We start from the raw sequence: 19,396 nt of genomic DNA on the forward strand, positions 1-19,396 counted from the left end.
TTACGCACGCCTTTAATGAATGGAACGTAATTCAATGAGACCTGTTGAAGACGGAATGTCCAGAAATATTAGCCTACCTAACACCATAATAACAACAATATACATTCATAAAGCACATACCATTTTTAAGACAGTATTGGTCACATGGATTAATTGATTGAAAAAATATATAGTTGGGAGCTAAATGGTGGAAGTCTCCTCTCTCTACCGTTGCCCCGTTTGGTTTTAACGACGGGGGGGGGGGGGGGGGGCGGTATAACACTGTCTGTCTCTCTCTGCCAATGATAAAACAGCGGCACATACCTGCTGTCCCGGAATCTAAAATCCACTCCATCAGTCTAGGAGGACAACCACATTAACACCATTGCCGTCAAGTGACGACCCGTCCAGTCTCCTCGTCCGAAGCCAACGCTACTACCGGGGGGCTTGGAGCTGCATAGCACCAACGCTCCGCGGACTGACCCCAAGAACTAGACGCGATTACCCCAAAGAAGCGAACAGAGATTTGTTTGAAACGAACTCCCAGGACTACTTATATTCTAAAGGAATTATCTAACTAATTTCATTTCCCCCCCTCACTCAAGCAAGCAGCGGCCGTTGTGTTCAATGACACCATGCTCATTGTCTCGTCCCGCAGTGCGCTGCTGTCCGTCTACTATCCCCAGATCTTCCTCATCCTCACCAGCGGTAGCTACCTGTAGGTTGGCACGTGCTTTTTACCCTTCTCTTCAACAGGTGCTTGTACAGCCATGTGATGGTGTGCATTTGTAAAATCTCTACATTTTTTAAAATCTCTTATGCACTCATTTAATTAATTTGTTGATTGGGACATTTACGCACGTGGAAATTATAGAGCATTTGTGGTTTATAATACAATTTCACTAAAAATGAACAACTCAAATACACTTTTGGAACCTATATAATAGCCTATTGTAAAATACTGGGAGTGATATTGGTCTTCACATGAAATTGTTGGTGTCAAACAATATCTGTTTGGTTTTGTGACTGAAAATAGAATATTAATAACAAAACCTATAAGAAAACCTCTTAACAAGAATATAAACGTTTAACGAACATTTAACATGTCTGAAGAGTTTAATTTAAACTTCCCTGACAAAATGTATTTTCCAACTAGCTTAAAAGTCTTAGTCAATGGAGAGGTTCACAATAACAGCTGCTACAACTTCCCAAAATGACAAATGACATTAAATAAATATTTTGATGGACTTATAAATGACTTATGTGGTATTCACAGTGTTCAATAAGTAAATTGACGAGATTACCTGATCAGTAGGATTCACACATTGCAACATGACCATGTTCTCTACACGCTATATTTGTAAAGCAACATATGGGAAAGAGCGACATCCTGTGTTCTGTAGACATAAAACTGTACAAGTTGTTATTTATTATTACATTAAAAGACCCAGGCCCTCACAGAACATATGATTAGTGCAGATATTTCTCATACTTGCACAGACAGACCTGACCAATACCTAAAACAGCCCTAGTTGAGGTTCATGGCTTTAGTTAAAATGTGGGCTTAAACGGCTATTAGCCAGAGTTGGTTTGTTGTCTGTTCTTCATTGGCTAACCATTGTTTGCTTTTGTGCATTTTAAAACCTGATTCAATGACTTGAAGTAAATCTTACACACAGTGGACCTTTAAAATGTATGAGGGTCAAGTTGCTTTGCTCAGATCTATAAGGTCACAATAAACAATCTCAGTGACCTGTGAGCTTGTCTCGAACCAGCCGTGTGTCTTAAATCAGCTGTGTGTATTAAGTGCTCTATCTAGATTGTTAGCCAAACCAAAACCTGACTGATGTGAGGGAACATTGTAGCTCATGGGGGGACCTATAGAATCTGTAGCTACAATACAGTCCGTGCCACGCCAACTCTGCCCCGCCGACTCTATGCCTTGATGTTTAGCCATCTCCCTCTTCCCCCCCCACAGGGCACTGTCCTCGGTGGTAGCGTTGGGTGCTAACATCATTTGCAACAAGATCCCTGGACTGTCCCCAAGGCAGCGCACCCTCTGCCAGAGCCGCCCGGACGCCATCATCGTCATCGGCGAGGGTGCACAGCTGGGCATCAACGAATGCCAGTACCAGTTCCGCTATGGCCGCTGGAACTGCTCCGCCCTGGGCGAGAGGACCGTCTTTGGACAAGAGCTGAGAGTAGGTCAGTCTACCTGCTGCAATTAGTCTAGTCAAATGTACATCACTTGTTAGGGGGTGCTGGGCCAAAGAAAACATGTAGGGACAGTTTCCCGGATGCAGATTAACCCTAGTCCTGGACTAAAAACTATTTTCGATGGAGATTGACCATTGAGCTTGCTTTTTAGTCCAGGACTAGCCTTAATCTGTGTCTGGGAAATCACCCTGGGGCTCCCGAGTGGCGCAGCGGTCTAAGGCACTGCATCTCAGTTGTATCACAACCGGCCGTGATTGGGAGTCCCATAGGGCGGCGCACAATTGGCCCAGCTTCATCCGGGTTAGGGTTTGGCCAGGGTAGGCCGTCCATAGTAAATAAGACTTTGTTCTTAAATGACTTCCCTAGTTAAATAAAGGTTAAATAAATAGATGAAGTAGGACCCGCAATGGTGTGGGTCCTACTTTATCTCTACATTCCCTACAGTGTGGCTGCTCCACACTGAGAAGGATATAATGGTTTATGATGATGATGATGCAGTGATTGGATCAGAATGCCCACCAGACCAAGCATTGGCTAGAAATAGTGGAGAGCTAAGCATCTGATTGTGCATCATGGGCAGAGTGAGAAGTCACTGGCTTTTCCTGTGCCCCAATGAAAACGTATAGGTCTACTGTCAGTGACTAGTGCCTAATTCACAGTCCAACCAACACTTTCCAAGGTGCATGACACAAAGGATAAGCTGGATATATAACAAATATGATCAGCCACTCTTACAGGAAAATGAAAGTTGTTTCTATTGAACTTCCTTTTTCTTCCCAATGGCTATGTTCAGGCCAGGGCACTGGTTACAGGAGAGGTTATGGTAGTTCAGAGCCATACTGTTTGGTGAAGGTGGGAGCGATAGCTATCATCATGGCCAATTTGGTTTGTAGTAGTGAGTGTGGTGCTACTCCTGCAATAGAAGCAACGATGGGAGGTTCACAAACTCACAAACTCGTAGAGTGAAGAGTGAAGCTCTATGGTTAGTGAAACTACTTCAGTGAAATCTTCCAGTGAGAGTAGTATTCTTTCACCATCATCCTTCTTCAATAACCACAGTGAATACCGTACTTTGACTCCATAATATTAGGAATACGGGAACAATTGAAACTTGAAGCCGTGTTGCTAGTGTTCTGAAGGGGTTTCAATCCTACAACAGTCTGTCCTACATGTGACCTCGTTGTGTAGAAGTTTGTCCTGCCTCTGGGCTTGAGTTTGGTTTGTGACATTCATTCTTACAACACTGACTGTCTTAAATACAGTAGGTCTGTATTAATTATTGTGTGAAAATGAACCAGAATGTCCTTAGATGTGCAACCTCTCCTAACTATCTATACTCATATCTTTTTTATTTCCCACAGCACACTAGTCGATTTGCTCTTATATGAATTGTCTATCAGTCAGAAATGTTTTGTTGTAGTCTCGCTGTGGTTTGGGAACTGTGTTTAATCCAACAGCTCTGGAAACAATCCCTCCTCTTACAGACAGGCGGACCGCTGGATCCATTTAGTTATTTTGTTAGAGGAAAGGAAATGTATCTATTCCTCTGTTCACCATGGTGTGTTAGGGTTATGGTGTGTTAGGGGGTTAAATGGGACACTCAGCTTGTCCCTCTACTGACTGTATGTGTTGGGAGAGATTGATATGACAAGAACTCTGTCGATCTACTGGAAAGTTATGGTAAGACTCATCTCTTGGGTTGTTGTTGGTAGTGATGAGATGTTGGATTGGTCATTCAAAGGGCCCGGACAGGCTCATCCTATGGTCAGTTGATCCATTTGAGTTCATGCATGTGTAAAGGAGTCACGTTTAAAAATATATATATATTTCACCATTATTTAACCAGGTAGGTCAGTTGAGAACAAGTTCTCATTTACAACTGCAACCTGGCCAAGATAAAGCAAAGCAGTGTGACAAAAACAACAACACAGAGTTACACATGGGATAAACAAACGTACAGTCAATAACACAATAGAAAAATCTGTATACAGGAAATCCAGGAGGTAAGGCAATAAATAGGCCAATAGTGGCGAAGTAATTACAATTTAGCAATTTATATTGGAGTGATATATGTGCAGATGAGTATGTGCAAGTAGAAATACTGGTGTGCAAAATAGCAGAAAAACAAATATGGGGATGAGGTAGGTAGTTAGTGAGGGAGATATGTCTCCAAGTGATTTTTGCAATTCGTTCCAGTCACTGGCAGCAGAGAACTGAAAGGAAAGGCAGCCAATGGAGGTATTGGCTTTGGGGATGACCAGTGAAATATACTGGAGCGCGTGCTATGGGTGGGTGTTGCTATGGTAACCAGTGAGCTGAGATAAGGCAGAGCTATATCTAGCAAAGACTTATAGATGACCTGGAGCCAGTGGGTTTGGCGACAAATATGTAGCGAGGACAAGCCAACGAGAGCATACAGGTCGCAGTGGTGGGTAGTATATGGGGATTTGGTGACAAAACGGATGGCACTGTGATAGACTGCATCCAATTTGCTGAGTAGAGTGTTGGAGGATCATTTGTAAATGACATCGCCGAAGTCAAGGATCGGTAGGATAGTCAGTTTTACGAGGGTAAGTTTGGCAGCATGAGTGATTTAGGCTTTGTTTGCGAAAAACGAAGCCAATTCTAGATTGAACTTTGGATTGGAGATGCTTAATGTGAGTCTGGAAGGAGAGTTTACAGTCTAGCCAGACACCTAGGTATTTATAGTTGTCCACATATTCTAAGTCAGAACCGTCCAGAGTAGTGATGCTAGTCGGGAGGGCGGGTTCAGGCAGCGATCGGTTGAAGAGCATGCATTCCGTTTTACTTGCATTTAAGAGCAGTTGGAGGCCATGGAAGGAGTGTTGTATGGCGTTGAAGCTCGTTTGGAGGTTTGTTAACACAGTGTTCAAAGAAGGGCCGGATGTGTACAGAATGGTGTCGTCTGTGTAGAGGTGGATCAAAGAATCACCAGCAGCAAGAGCGACATCATTGATATATACAGAGAAAAGAGTCGGCCCGAGAATTGAACCCCCATAGAGACTGCCAGAGGTCCGAACAACAGGCCCTCCGATTTCACACACTGAACTCTGTCTGAGAAGTAGTTAGTGAACCAGGCGAGGCAGTCATTAGAGAAACCAAGGCTGTTGAGTCTGCCAATAAGAATACGGTGATTGACAGAGTCGAAAGCCTTGGCCAGGTCGATGAAGACGGCTGCACAGTACTGTCTTTTATCAATGATGGTTATGATATCGTTTAGGACCTTGAGTGTGGCTGAGGTGCACCCGAGACCAGCTCGGAAACCAGATTGCATAGCGGAGAAGGTAAGGTGGGATTTGAAATGGTCGGTGATCTGTTTGTTCACTTGGCTTTCGAAGACTTTAGAGGGGGGGGGGGGGGCTTGGGCCAGTTGCTGCGAGTGGTGCATAGCTGTTGGCCGGGGTTGGAGTAGCCAGGTGGCCAGCATGGTCAGCCGGTTGTCAAGAAGTTCCTCTTCAATCACTTAATTTGATTGACCTGCAAGGACAGAGAACATATAACTATTGAGTGAGACCAGGTTTCTGTCTTGACCACTAATCAAAGTCAGCTACAGCAGTTAGAATACCAAGCATGGAACCAAGCATGTATTACTCTATAATGAAAACACATTTATAAGCTGGGCATGACGTTTGGCAGCTCGAGGAAAACATTCACTATTCTACATTTACCGAAAGGTCTGGTTCGGACTGATGAGAGAAGACTTCAGAGTTAGTTTAAAGTTATGGATCAGGGAGCCACAGAGCTAATGGGATCTATGAGTGAGTGTGTCAGGTTGGAGAGAAGCCACCCCATTGCCTTCCACTAGACGCCATGCATTAATACTCAGGTTGTTGAGGAGAATAGAAGCTTGATTGAGGCGAGAAATATCCTATTACAAGGACAACGCAATAGTAATGTTATATACAGTAATTCATTTCCTTTCCATGAGGTAAATGTTAATGTGTTTGTTCTGAAATGGAAAGCTTGCCATTTGAAAGGCTCTTACGGGTATTTATCGTTGCTCTGACGGTGTAGTTTGACAGATTGATCAATGGTATAGCAGATGTGAGAATGTATTGTGTGGTTGTGGGTCTACAACTCATAAGTTACCAACACCAGCTACAAAAACAATGAGTAATGTTCACTTAAGATTTATCTAGCATCTTCAAGTGGATTTGTGTGCTTATTAACTTCTTATAAATCATTTACAAGACGTTACGCTACATCCATAAACAACTTGTCTAGAGTGAAGGTAGTGAGATCAATAACACTACAATGTGAGCTATAGAATGACATGTGTTGGCTGAAACAGAAACCAACTGGCACACATTAAGTGCACTTATAGATAGTATAATCTACGCTGAACAAAAACAGAAACGTAACATGTAAAGTGTTGGTCCCATGAGCTGAAATAAAAGATCCCAGAATATTTCCATACGCTAAAAATATTATTTCTCAAATTTTGTGCACAGATTTGTTTACATCCCTGCTAGTGAGCATTTCTCTTTTGCCAAGATAATCCATCCACCTGACATGTGTGGCATATCAAGCTGATTAAACAATATGATCATTACACAGGTGCACCTTTTGCTGGGGACAATAAAAGGCCACTCTAAAATCTGCAGTTTTGTCATTCAACACAATGACACAGATGTCTCCAGTTTAGAGGGAGCGTGCAATTAGTATGCTGACTGCAGGAATGTCCACCAGAGCTATTGCCAGAGCATCTAATGTTAATTTCTCTACCATAAGCCACTTCCAATGTAATTTTAGAGAATTTGGCAGTACGTCCAACTGTCCTCACAACTGCAAACCACATGTATGGCGTCGTGTGGGCGAGCGGTTTGCTGATGTAAACGGAGTGCCCCATGGTGGTTGTGGGGTTATGGTATGGGCAGGCATAAGCTACGGACAACTGATGGTCATGCCATTCATCCGCCGCCATCACCTCACCTTTCAGCATGATAATGCACGGCCCCATGTCGCAAGGATCTGTACACAATTCTTGGAAGCTGAAAATGCCCCAGTTCTTCCATGGCCTGCATACTAACCAGACATGTCACCCGTTGAACATGTTTGGGATGCTCTTGCTCAATGTGTACGACAGCGTGTTCCAGTTCCCACCAATATCCAGCAACTTCGCACAGCCATTGAAGAGGAGTGGGACAACATTCCACAGGCCACAATCAACAGCCTGATCAACTCTATGCGAAGGAAATATGTTGCGCTGGTGGCCACATCAGATACTGACTGGTTTTCAGATCCACGCTCCTACCTTTTTTTTAAGGTATCTGTGACCAACAGACACATCTGTATTCCCAGTCATCTGAAATACATAGATTAGAGCCTACTGAATTTATATACTTTATATATATTTATATACATATACTACTATAGTACATACAGTAGTTTTTACTGTATCTGCGGTACAGACACAGATACAGTAAGGCTCCTCTGGTAACCAGCAGATGTCACTTTGGTTTTATCAATGGAGTCTTACCCAGCCCGCCTGTTAAAAATTAGGGCTCTGACGACAGTCCAATAGACAGAGACTATTAAATAAGGAATGGTAGGTATTTATTAGCCTGTTACAGCTTAATTACATTACACTAGTATAAGGCCGAACTGCAGTCAGGTCACCCAGTAATGTAAAGTGAGGATACATTTTGTTATAGTGGGCCACTAGCCTTTCATTAGGCCACAACATAAAATACTGTACTGTAACAAACTCATACTACGTACTGTAATGCACTACAACTTACCTAGGACTAGTGCAAGGTAACTCTTTGCCCCCCTCTCTCTCCTCCCCAGGTAGCCGAGAGGCGGCATTCACCTATGCCATCACGGCGGCTGGCGTGGCCCATTCGGTGACAGCAGCGTGTAGTCAGGGCAACCTGAGCCAGTGTGGCTGCGACTGGGAGAAGCAGGGCTACCATGACCAGGAGGAGGGCTGGAAGTGGGGAGGCTGCTCGGCCAACATCAAGTACGGCGTGGAGTTCTCCAGACGCTTCGTGGATGCCCGAGAGATCAAGAAGAACGCCCGACGTCTGATGAACCTGCATAATAATGAGGCAGGACGAAAGGTAAAGTGACTGACACTGCTTGTCTTGTTGTCTGGGGTTTTAACACATCTAACAAAAATGTAGTTGTTTCTGTAGGGATCTAGAATAGAAGACAATAGAATATAATACAACTCCATCAGAAAAGTATACTGAACAAAAATATAAATGTTTCATGAGCTGAAATAAAAGATCTCAGAAATGTTCAATGCGCACAAAGTGTAATTCTCTCAAATTCTGTGCACAGATTTGTTCACATCCCTGTTAGTGAGCATTTCTCAGTTGCCAAGATAATCCATCCACCTGACAGGTATGGCATATTAAGAAGCTGATTAAACAGCATGATCATTACCCAGGTGAACTTTGTGCTGGGGACAATAAAAGGCCACTCTTAAATGTGCAGTTTTGTCACACAACACAATGCCACAGTTTTGAAGGAGGGTGCAATTGGCATGCTGACTGCAGGAATATCCACCAGAGCTGTTGCCAGATAATTTTATGTTAATTTCTCTACCATAAGCTGCCTCCAAAGTCGTTTTAGAATTTGGCAGTACGTCCAACCACGTCAGCCCATGACCTACACATCCAGCTTCTTCACTTGCGGGATCGTCTGAGACCATCCAACTGGACAGCTGATGAAACTGTGGGTTTGCACAACCAAAGAATTTCTGCACAAACTGTCAGAAACCGTCTCAGGGAAGCTCATCTGTGTGCTCGTCATCCTCACCAGGGTCATGACCTGACTGCAGTTCGGCGTCATAACCAACTTCAGCGGGCAAATGCTCACCTTCGATGGCCACTGGCACGCTAGAGAAGAGTGCTCTTCACGGATGAATCCCATTTGTTTTCTCTTGATTGATGTGTTTGACAGCATGTTCCAGTTCCCAGGAATATCCAGCAACTTCGGAGAGCCATTAACCTCTCTAGGGTACGTGGGACGGTAGCGTCCCACCTGGCCAACATCCGGTGAAATTGCAGAGCGCGAAATTCAAAAATACTAAATTCAAATATTTAACATTCTTGAAAATATGTGTTATACATCAAAATAAATTCTTGTTAATCCAGCCACTGTGTCAGATTTCAAAAAGGCTTTACGGCGAAAGCAAACCATGCGATTATCTGAGGACAGCGCCCTGCATACAAAACCATGAAAAAGATATTTCAACCAGGCAGGTGCGCCACAAAAGTCAGAAATAGCGATATAATTAATGCCTTACCTTTGAAGATCTTCTTCTGTTGGCACTCCAAAATGTCCCAGAAACATCACAAATGGTCCTTTTGTTCGATAATGTCCTTCTTTATGTACTTCTTTATGTATGTACTCCATGTACTTCCAGCGCCGACAGAGATGGCCGCCTCGCTTCGCGTTCCTAGGAAACTATGCAGTATTTTGTTTTTTTACGTGTTAATTCTTACATTGGTACCCCAGGTAATCTTAGGTTTTATTACATACAGTCGGAAGGAACTACTGAATATAAGAGCAACGTCAACTCACCATCATTACGACCAGGAATATGACTTTCCCGAAGCGGATCCTGGGTTTTGCCTTCCACCCAGGACAATGGATCTGATCCCAGCCGGCGAACCTAAACAACGTCGCCGTAAAAGGGGCAAACGAAGCGGTCTTCTGGTCAGGCTCTGGAGACGGGCACATCGCGCACCACTCCCTAGCATACTACTCGCCAATGTCCAGTCTCTTGACAACAAGGTTGATGAAATCCGAGCAAGGGTTGCCTTCCAGAGAGACATCACAGACTGTTCCCACATGCTTCAAGAGGGCCACCATTGTTCCTGTTCCCAAGAAAGCTAAGGTAACGGAGCTAAACGACTACCGCCCCGTAGCACTCACTTCCGTCATCATGAAGTGCTTTGAGAGACTAGTCAAGGACCATATCACCTCCACCCAACCTGACACCCTAGACCCACTCCAATTTGCTTACCCCCCCAATAGGTCCACAGACGACGCAATCGCAATCACACTGCACACTGCCCTAACCCATCTGGACAAGAGGAATACCTATGGGAGAATGCTGTCTCCACCCCCGCTGATCCTCAACACTGGGGCCCCACAAGGGTGTGTTCTGAGCCCTCTCCTGTACTCCCTGTTCACCCACGACTGCGTGGCCATGCACGCCTCCAACTCAATCATCAAGTTTGCGGACGACACTACAGTGGTAGGTGTGATTACCAACAACGACGAGACGGCCTACAGGGAGGAGGTGAGGGCCCTCGGAGTGTGGTGTCAGGAAAATAACCTCACACTCAACGTCAACAAAACAAAGGAGATGATTGTGGACTTCTGGAAACAGCAGAGGGAGCACCCCCCTATCCACATCGACGGGACAGTAGTGGAGAGGGTAGTAAGTTGTAAGTTCCTCAGCGTACACATCACGGACAAACTGAATTGGTCGACCCACACAGACAGCGTTGTGAAGAAGGCGCAGCAGCGCCTCTTCAACCTCAGGAGGCTGAAGAAGTTTGGCTTGTCCCCAAAAGCACTCACAAACTTCTACAGATGCACAATTGAGAGCATCCTGTCGGGCTGTATCACCGCCTGGTACGGCAACTGCTCCGCCCACATCCGTAAGGCTCTCCAGAGGGTAGTGAGGTCTGCACAATGCATCACTGGGGGCAAACTACCTGCCCTCCAGGACACCTACACCACCCGATGTCACAGGAAGGCCATAAAGATCATCAAGGACAACAACCACCCGAGCCACTGCCTGTTCACCCCGCTATCATCCAGAAGGCGAGGTCAGTACAGGTGCATCAAAGCAGGGACCGAGAGACTGAAAAACAGCTTCTATCTCAAGGCCATCACTAACATCGAGTGGCTGCTGCCAACATACTGACTCAACTCCAGCTCACTTTAATAATGGAAATTGATAAAAAATGTATCACTAGCCACTTTAAACAATGCCACTTAATATAATGTATATGTATATACTGTACTCTATCATCTACCGCATCTTGCCATCTTTATGTAATACATGTATCACTAGCCACTTTAAACTACGCACTTTTATGTTTACATACCCTACATTACTCATCTCATATGTATATACTGTACTCAATACCATCTACTGCATCTTGCCTATGCCGTTCTGTACCATCACTCATTCATATATCTTTATCTACATATCCCTTTACACTTGTGTGTATAAGGTAGTAGTTGTGGAATTGTTAGGTTAGATTTCTCGTTGGTTATTACTGCATTGTCGGAACTAGAAGTACAAGCATTTCGCTACACTCGTATTAACATCTGCTAACCATGTGTATGTGACAAATAAAATTTGATTTGATTTATGTCCCAAAAATGTCGCGTTTGATTCAGAAATACACCGGTTTCAACTCTCCCAACATGTCTACAAAGTATCTAATAAGTTACCTGTAAACTTGGTCCAAACATTTCAAACAACGTTCCTAATCCAACCTCAGGTACCCTAAAACGTAAATAATCGATCAAATTTATGACGGAATAAACTGTTTCTAATACCGGATAAAAACAACGTGGAGCGAGCTCCTGGTCACACGCACCAAAACAGTAGAGTCCACCTGGAGTGACACTTACAATGAATATCACTACTTCTTCATTTCTCAAAAGAAAAACATCGAACAATTTCTAATTTCTCAAGTTTCCATCTAGTGGAAGCCATAGGAAATGCAACCAGGTTCCTAATAAAAAGGGCATTCCATAGAAATCTATTGGAAAATCCTATGACCTTAATTTCCCCCCCCCCCTGGATGGTTTGTCCTCGGGGTTTCGCCTGCCAAATCAGTTCTGTTATACTCACAGACATTATTTTAACAGTTTTAGAAACTTTAGAGTTTTCTATCCAAATCTACCAATTATATGCATATCCTAGCTTCTGGGCCTGAGTAACAGGCAGTTTTACTTTGGGCATACTTTTCATCCGGATATCAAAATACTGCCCCCTACCCAAGAGAGGTTAAAGAGTGGGACAACAATCCACACGACACAATCAACAGCCTGATCAACTCAATGCGAAGGAGATGTCACGCCAGATACTGACTGGTTTTCTGATCCACGCCCCTACCTTTTTTATAAAAGTATCTGTGACCAACAGATGCATATCTGTATTCCCAGTCATGTAAAATCTATAGATTAGGGCATAATTTATTTATTTCAATTGACTGATTTCCTTAAGTTCATTTAACTCAGTAAAATCTTTGAAATTGTTGCTTGCTGCATTTATATATTTTTCAGTGTAAATATAAGTTCAGCAGAGACAGCATCGCTGTGCTAAATGATGCTATACTAGTTTAAAAACAGAGGGTTTCAGAATGTGTGTGTGTGTGAGAGCACATGCGTGTGTGCCTGCCCATGTGTCGGTGTGTGCGTGAGCATGCCCGTGTGTATGTGTGAGTGGAGGGAATGCAAGTCCAGGCAAACCGGCTGCCAAATGGAGGCCTGCCATAACCCTGCTTTCCCATTCATTGAATTACAGAGCATTAAGTCAGGATACAGGATATTATTGCAAAGTCTCTCTCTCTTCCTCTCGGTGGCAGCTCCCAAAACCATGCTGCTGCACCACTGCACACACTGAAGCAACCTAATCAAGAGCCAATTCCCCTAACTTGATAGCAGGGCAGATCAAGAGCAACAGGCTTGATACACTGATACACTCTTACATGATAGGAAAGTAGGCTACAGTACTGGCCACCCAGTTAGAAGTTTTACTTTAATTCCTATAGACAATGTATCTATGCAACACTGATAGATATTGCTTTGTGTTAGAAGTTGCTATAATTTTTGGGTGAACATTGGGCTACATAAACATTTCCGATTTGGTCAAAACTATATAACTCAACCCTAAACAGTAAACTGTCATCTGGCAAATGTGTCCGCTGAATATATCTGTGAGGCATCAAAACTTAAATTGCACATGAAACCTCAGTACAATGTTATACATGTTCTGGTAACTTGAGAGTTCTGGTCGTTTATTCTGTCTATTGTGGTCTTTAGGAAGGTCAAGTTAGTAAGAGAATAGAGGCTTGAACCTGGCATCACTGTCCAGTTGGGGGATTTGAAATATGTACTCCATATGGACTTTAGGCTATATTGCAGGGGATGCCCTTAGTTAATAGACGTAATGTATTGTAGAACTGTTGAATGAATTGGAAAATACAATTTGTGCATATGTGGGCTGGCCTAAACTTTTTCATGCAAATCTCCAATTCACATCACTGTGAATTAAGTAGTTAAGATGTAACTCTTAAGAGTGTGCTTTTGAACTGAATAACAATGGCAGCATATGTCTAACTAGCCTGATCCCCCATCCTGACCGCTGGGCTCGGTTTATTTCACTTCACGTAATCACCTAATTTGTGTAGAGAAACAGAATGTAAGCTTGTGAGATCAGGATGGTCAAACTAGTTAATAACCATCAATGACAACAAATTACTCTCAAACACTTTAAGCTACCTACACACAACTATTCAACATTTGGGACATGCCAACTCTTTCTCAAAGCATGTATCTAGCCCTCAGGTTGCGTCAACCTTTTCCAAACCCTGTATCCAACCTTCTTCTCTCCTCTCCCTCAGATCCTGGAGGAGCATATGACACTGGAGTGTAAGTGTCACGGCGTGTCGGGCTCCTGCACCACCAAGACCTGCTGGACCACCCTACCCAAGTTCCGGGAGATCGGCTACGTCCTGAAAGAGCGCTACGGCGAGGCGGTCCAAGTCGAACCGGTCCGGGCCTCGCGTCTCCGTCAACCCTCCTTCCTGCGTCTGAAGGAGTCGCGGGGGTACCAGAAACCCACGGACACAGATCTGGTCTACCTGGAGAGGTCTCCTAACTACTGCGAGGAGGACACGGCAACAGGGAGTACAGGGACGCGGGGGAGGCTGTGTAACCACACGTCACCCCATACCGACGGCTGCAATCTGATGTGTTGTGGTAGAGGCCACAACACCCACCAGTACACCCGCGTGTGGCAGTGCAACTGCAAGTTCCAGTGGTGCTGTTTTGTGAAGTGTAACACGTGCAGTGAGAAGTCTGAGGTGTTCACCTGCAAATAAAGGATGGATAGATGGATGGAGGAGGGGGACGGAGGGAGCTGGGAAAAGGGACAAGGGACAGGGCAAGGCCATGAGAGAGGATACAAGGAAAGGAAAAAAGGATATTAGGATGTGGACTTAGTGGGGAAGTACTCTTCAGGATGTACTCTACAGTGGACTTTGAAATTGTTAGATTCTTCATGGCTTCATTTTGCACATTGGACATCCTATTTCATTTTAAAGACAAAAGATTAAATTAACTAAAATGACTTTGAGAGAAAGTACTTTGAGAAGTAGGCAAATAATGTTTTTTTCTCATGCGCTGACTGGAAAACTGTGATGCAGATATACTATGTGTTGAAGGATATTGATGAAGTGAAAGGATTGTTGTTGTTAATTTTTCTGTCTCCAACCAAGCAAATCTGTTATTGGAAACATTGTGGACCCAAACTTTATCAAGTGCAGTTTTCACCTCCTCGGTAACACTGCTCAAAAAAGCTCAATAATCTCTTGACATCTGAAATGGGCGAGAATAAAAACTGACCAACTGACAACAAAAAAACAACCTCAAACTGGAAACGGTACATCAGCAAAATGCCTTTTGACGGCGATGCGAGACGGACAGAGAGAGAGGAGCATGGTTTCAATAGGCTGACGTTGAAATGGTGGCGTACCTTAACTATCCAATCACACTGTAATTACAGTGCCTTCAGAAACTATTCACACCCCTTGACTTTTTCCACAATGTTGTTGATCCATCCTCAGTGTTCTATCACAGCCATTAAACTCTGTAACTGTTTTAAAGTCACCATTGGCCTCATGGTGAAATCCCGGAGCAGTTTCCTTCCTCTCCGGTAACGGAGTTAAGAACGACGCCTGCATCTTTTGTAGTGACTGGGTGTATTGATACACCAGCCAAAGTGTAATTAATAACTTCACCACGCTCAAAGGGATATTTAATGTCTGCTTTCAAATTTTTTACCCATCTACCAATAGGTGCCCTTCGTTGGGAGGCATTGAAATACCTCTTTTCTTTGTGGTTGAACCTGTGTTTGAAATTCACTGCTCAACTGAGGAACCTTACAGATAGTCGTATGTGTGGGGTACAGAGATGACGCAGTTAAACTTGTGACTTGTTAAGCAAACTTTTATTCCTAACGTATTTAGGCTTGCCATAGCAAAGGGGTTGAATACCTATTGAATCAAGACATTTCAGCTTTTCATTTTTATTGATTTGTAAAACATTTCCAAAAACAGAATTCCACTTTGACATTATGGGGTATTGTGTTTAAGCCAGTGACGACATCTCAATTGAATCCATCTTAAATTCAGGCTGTAACACAACAAAATGTGGAAAAAGCCAAGGGGTGTGAATACTTTCTGAAGGCACTATGTTTGAACACTGAAAATAAATTATTTATTTATGTTAAGATACCTTCAAACGAAATGTCTTATAAGCTCAGCAAAAAAAGAAACATCCCTTTTTCTGGACCCTGTCTTTCAAAGATAATTTGTAAAAATCCAAATAACTTCACAGATATTCATTGTAAAGGGTTTAAACACTGTTTTCCATGCTTGTTCAATGAACCATAAACAATCAATGAACATGCACCTGTGGAACGGTCGTTAAGACACTAACAGCTTATAGACGGTAGGCAATTAAGGTCACAGTTATGAAAACTTAGGACACTAAAGAGTCCTTTCTACTGACTCTGAAAAACACCAAAAGAAAGATGCCCAGGGTCCCTGCTCATCTGCGTGAACTTGCCTTAGGCATGCTGCAAGGCGGCATGAGGACTGCAACTGTGGCCAGGGCAATACATTGCAATGTCCGTACTGTGAGACACCTAAGACAGCGCTACAGGGAGACAGGACGGACAGCTGATCGTCCTCGCAGTGGCAGACCACGTGCAACAACACTTGCACAGCATCGGTACATCTGAACATCACACCTGCGGGACAGGTACAGGATGGCAACAACAATTGCCAGAATAACACCAGGAACGCACAATCCCTCCATCAGTGCTCAGACTGTTCTCAATAGGCTGAGGGAGGCTGGACTGAGGGCTTCTAGGCCTGTTGTAAGGCAGGTCCTCACCAGACATCACTGGCAACAATGTCGCCTATGGGCACAAATCCACCGTCGCTAGACCAGACAGGACTGGCAAAAAGTGCTCTTCACTGACGAGTCGCAGTTTTGTCTCACCATCGGATTCGCGTTTATCGTCAAAGGAATGAGTGTTACACCGAGGCCTGTACTCTGGAGCAGGATCGATTTGGAGGTGGTCTGGGGCGGTGTGTCACAGCATCATCGGACTGAGCTTGTTGTCATTGCAGACAATCTCAACGCTGTGTGTTACAGGGAAGACATCCTCCTCCCTCATCTGGTACACTTCCTGCAGGCTCATCCTGACATGACCCTCCAGCATGACAATGCCACCAGACATACTGCTCGTTCTGTGCGTGATTTCCTGCAAGACAGGAATGTCACTGTTCTGCCATGGCCAGCGAAGAGCCCGGATCTCAATCCCATTGAGCACGTCTGGGACCTGTTGGATCGGAGGGTGAGGGCTAGGGCCATTCCCTCCAGAAATGTTCGGGAACTTCCAGGTGCCTTGGTGGAAGAGTGTGGTAACATCTCACAGTAAGAACTACCAAATCTGGTGCAGTCCATGAGGAGATGCACTGCAGTACTTAATGCAGCTGGTGGCCACACCAGATAATGACTGTTACTTTGATTCTGACTCCACTCCTTTGTTCAGGGAAACATTATTCAATTTCTGTTAGTCACATGTCTGTGGAACTTGTTCAGTTTGTCTCAGTTGTTGAATCTTGCTATGTTCATACAAATATTTACACATGTCAAGTTTGCTGAAAATAAAGTTGACAGTGAGTTTACTTGAATGATCAAGTAATGCAGCAGCAAAATGTTAAGTATTAAGAAAAGAAATGGATGCTAGAGATCGAGTGTTGGATTTGATGTCTGCTATATGTCTGATAAATGATTGCACAGCTTTTAGGCCATGCAGGATTGTGTGCACCACAGAAAAATTGACAATTATAATTTTTCTAATAAAATCTGAGCATCTTTTAGTGATTTCTTGGGTTTCCTGTCCAGACTACTGTACCACTGTCTTTAGACACAAAAGCATACATCAATTTACATAAGACTGACCCATTCTCTCTGAAAAAAACGGGAACATTTGTCACACAAAAGTTTTATTCAGCAGTTAAAGTTACAATCATCCATTATATAGACCTTGAGTAGTACAGATATAATTCTGGAAGAATACCAGTACAGAAGAAGGCACAGGAGGACAGAGTTATGGTTTGAGTTGTGAAACGCTGATCTAGATGACACCTTTCAGTCCTGGCTGCTGTTGGACAGCTGTTTGCTCCTGACCCTGAAGTTGTTGAATAGACGGCTGTGACGGCCACCTCATTCAGCCAGCCTGACGCTCTCTCTGGTTTTTCCTGTGTTTGAAAAGCATTGCAGGCAGCCACTGGAGCAGAAGTAAAAGCCGTGTTTTGTCAGCCGTCTGAAATGCTGGGGACCGGAACCTCATAAGCTCCCCTCACTATACCCAGCGGATTGGGGAAAGTCAACCCGATTGTTTCAATACATTTTGTCATTAAAAAACAAGGGACAGAGTAAATAGGGCAGAGCGGCAAGTGGGCCGGGTGACTAAAGCAATGTATTGTTGAGGTGTCAGGACCGGTCAGCTTATTCAGTGTGTGGGGGGGGGGGGGGTGTCATTCTGCAAGCCAATACTTCTGGTCTGATTCACTCGCACTGCCACTCACACTACTTGGGTCTCTGTCTACAAACAAATATACTACCACTTACACAAGGGCTCACTGTCTACACACTGCCAATCACACTCTGTCTGCCCCATCTAGCTGGCTGCCAAAGACCCATACCAGTAAAAGTACACACACACAGCAAACATAGCTGACACATAACATAGATGAGGTTATTGAAATGCGTAAGGAAGTTGAAGACTGGTGCTGTTGGTTGGAATATGTAACTACAAATATGTATCTACATGTAACTAAATCTACATTTTTTTTTGTGAAGAAACATGCGGTACCCTGAAGTACAGGAATAGTCATTTGTATCATTGATATTCTCACCAAAAGCCAAAACAGGGTGGTAAAAGCAGATATAGTGCAAAGCTAGTAGCAAGACAACCAAAATCCATTCCCTTTGCAACACCCTTGGAACGGAAGGGGGAACCCTATATAGTTTGGTTAGCACCAACAAATTGGTTTGAAATCATTGGTGTGAAAACCTTCAAGGGTCTTTTGAACAGGATTTGAGCAGCATGATACCATCTCTCTCCTTTACTCTTAAGCCCATGGTCCTCAGGGCGGAGTCATCGGCCACCCCACAACGTTCTAGAGCTGCCACCAGCTCCTGATTCACCAGGTTGTGTTCTAGAATATTCCGGGTAGCAAAGTAGGCCCACTGGCTGATGGAGAAAGAAAGGTTAAGGATGGCATTACATATACATTTATGGCACACAGAGAGTGAGAGTTAGTTTTATTTTACAATGGAAGAGGAACAAGAGGAATGTAGAAACCCGACTCTCAAAAGCTTTTTTCTACAAAACTACACATATTGGTTGCTGTCTCCTACACATTCACACATACTTTACTTTGATTTGTGGTTGAAGGGGAGTAACACTAACCCACTCTCGATTAGCTACCACCATCCCACTGTACAGGACACTATCAGTACAATGAGTGAGTACTGTGTCCATTTTGAATGACAAGGAAGCGACCCAGCCTCCCACCCCCTCTAGTTCTCTTCCTCTCCACATATGCCCAGTCAGCATCTGTGACCAGGCCATGTAGCGGTGTGGCTGTGGCCCAGACCTGGGTTCAAATACTATCTGTGCTTGATTGAGCTTGCCTGGCTGAATGGACCAATAGAATCATCTCAAACCGGCAAAGACCACACATCCGGCACTCCAGGCAAGCTACCCACTGGGCACAGACATCATTTCAATGTCTAGCTTTGGTTTACATTTGGTTCAGTTGTCAATTTAAGTGGATTTTACTTGAAATCAACAACACATTTAAATGTAATTTGATTTAAGTTGACTTTTCAA

The 19,396-nt window shown here is 43.9% G+C and overlaps 1 protein-coding gene and 1 long non-coding RNA gene across 2 annotated transcripts in view; one reads left to right on the plus strand and one right to left on the minus strand.

Annotated features, from left to right (window-relative positions):
- LOC139534105 (uncharacterized) overlaps positions 1–19,396 on the minus strand; it is a 982,995-nt gene that overhangs the window by 449,367 nt on the left and 514,232 nt on the right. The window lies entirely within an intron of this gene.
- LOC139534100 (protein Wnt-7b-like) lies at positions 338–17,380 on the plus strand. The gene is made up of 4 exons (XM_071332854.1): positions 338–697; positions 1,958–2,184; positions 8,008–8,279; positions 13,824–17,380. The coding sequence occupies exons 1-4, from the start codon at positions 615–617 to the stop codon at positions 14,301–14,303; spliced, it is 1,062 nt and encodes a 353-aa protein (XP_071188955.1). The 5' UTR covers positions 338–614; the 3' UTR covers positions 14,304–17,380.

Source organism: Salvelinus alpinus, chromosome 11 (assembly GCF_045679555.1).
Source record: "Salvelinus alpinus chromosome 11, SLU_Salpinus.1, whole genome shotgun sequence".
Taxonomy (NCBI): Eukaryota; Metazoa; Chordata; class Actinopteri; order Salmoniformes; family Salmonidae; genus Salvelinus; species Salvelinus alpinus.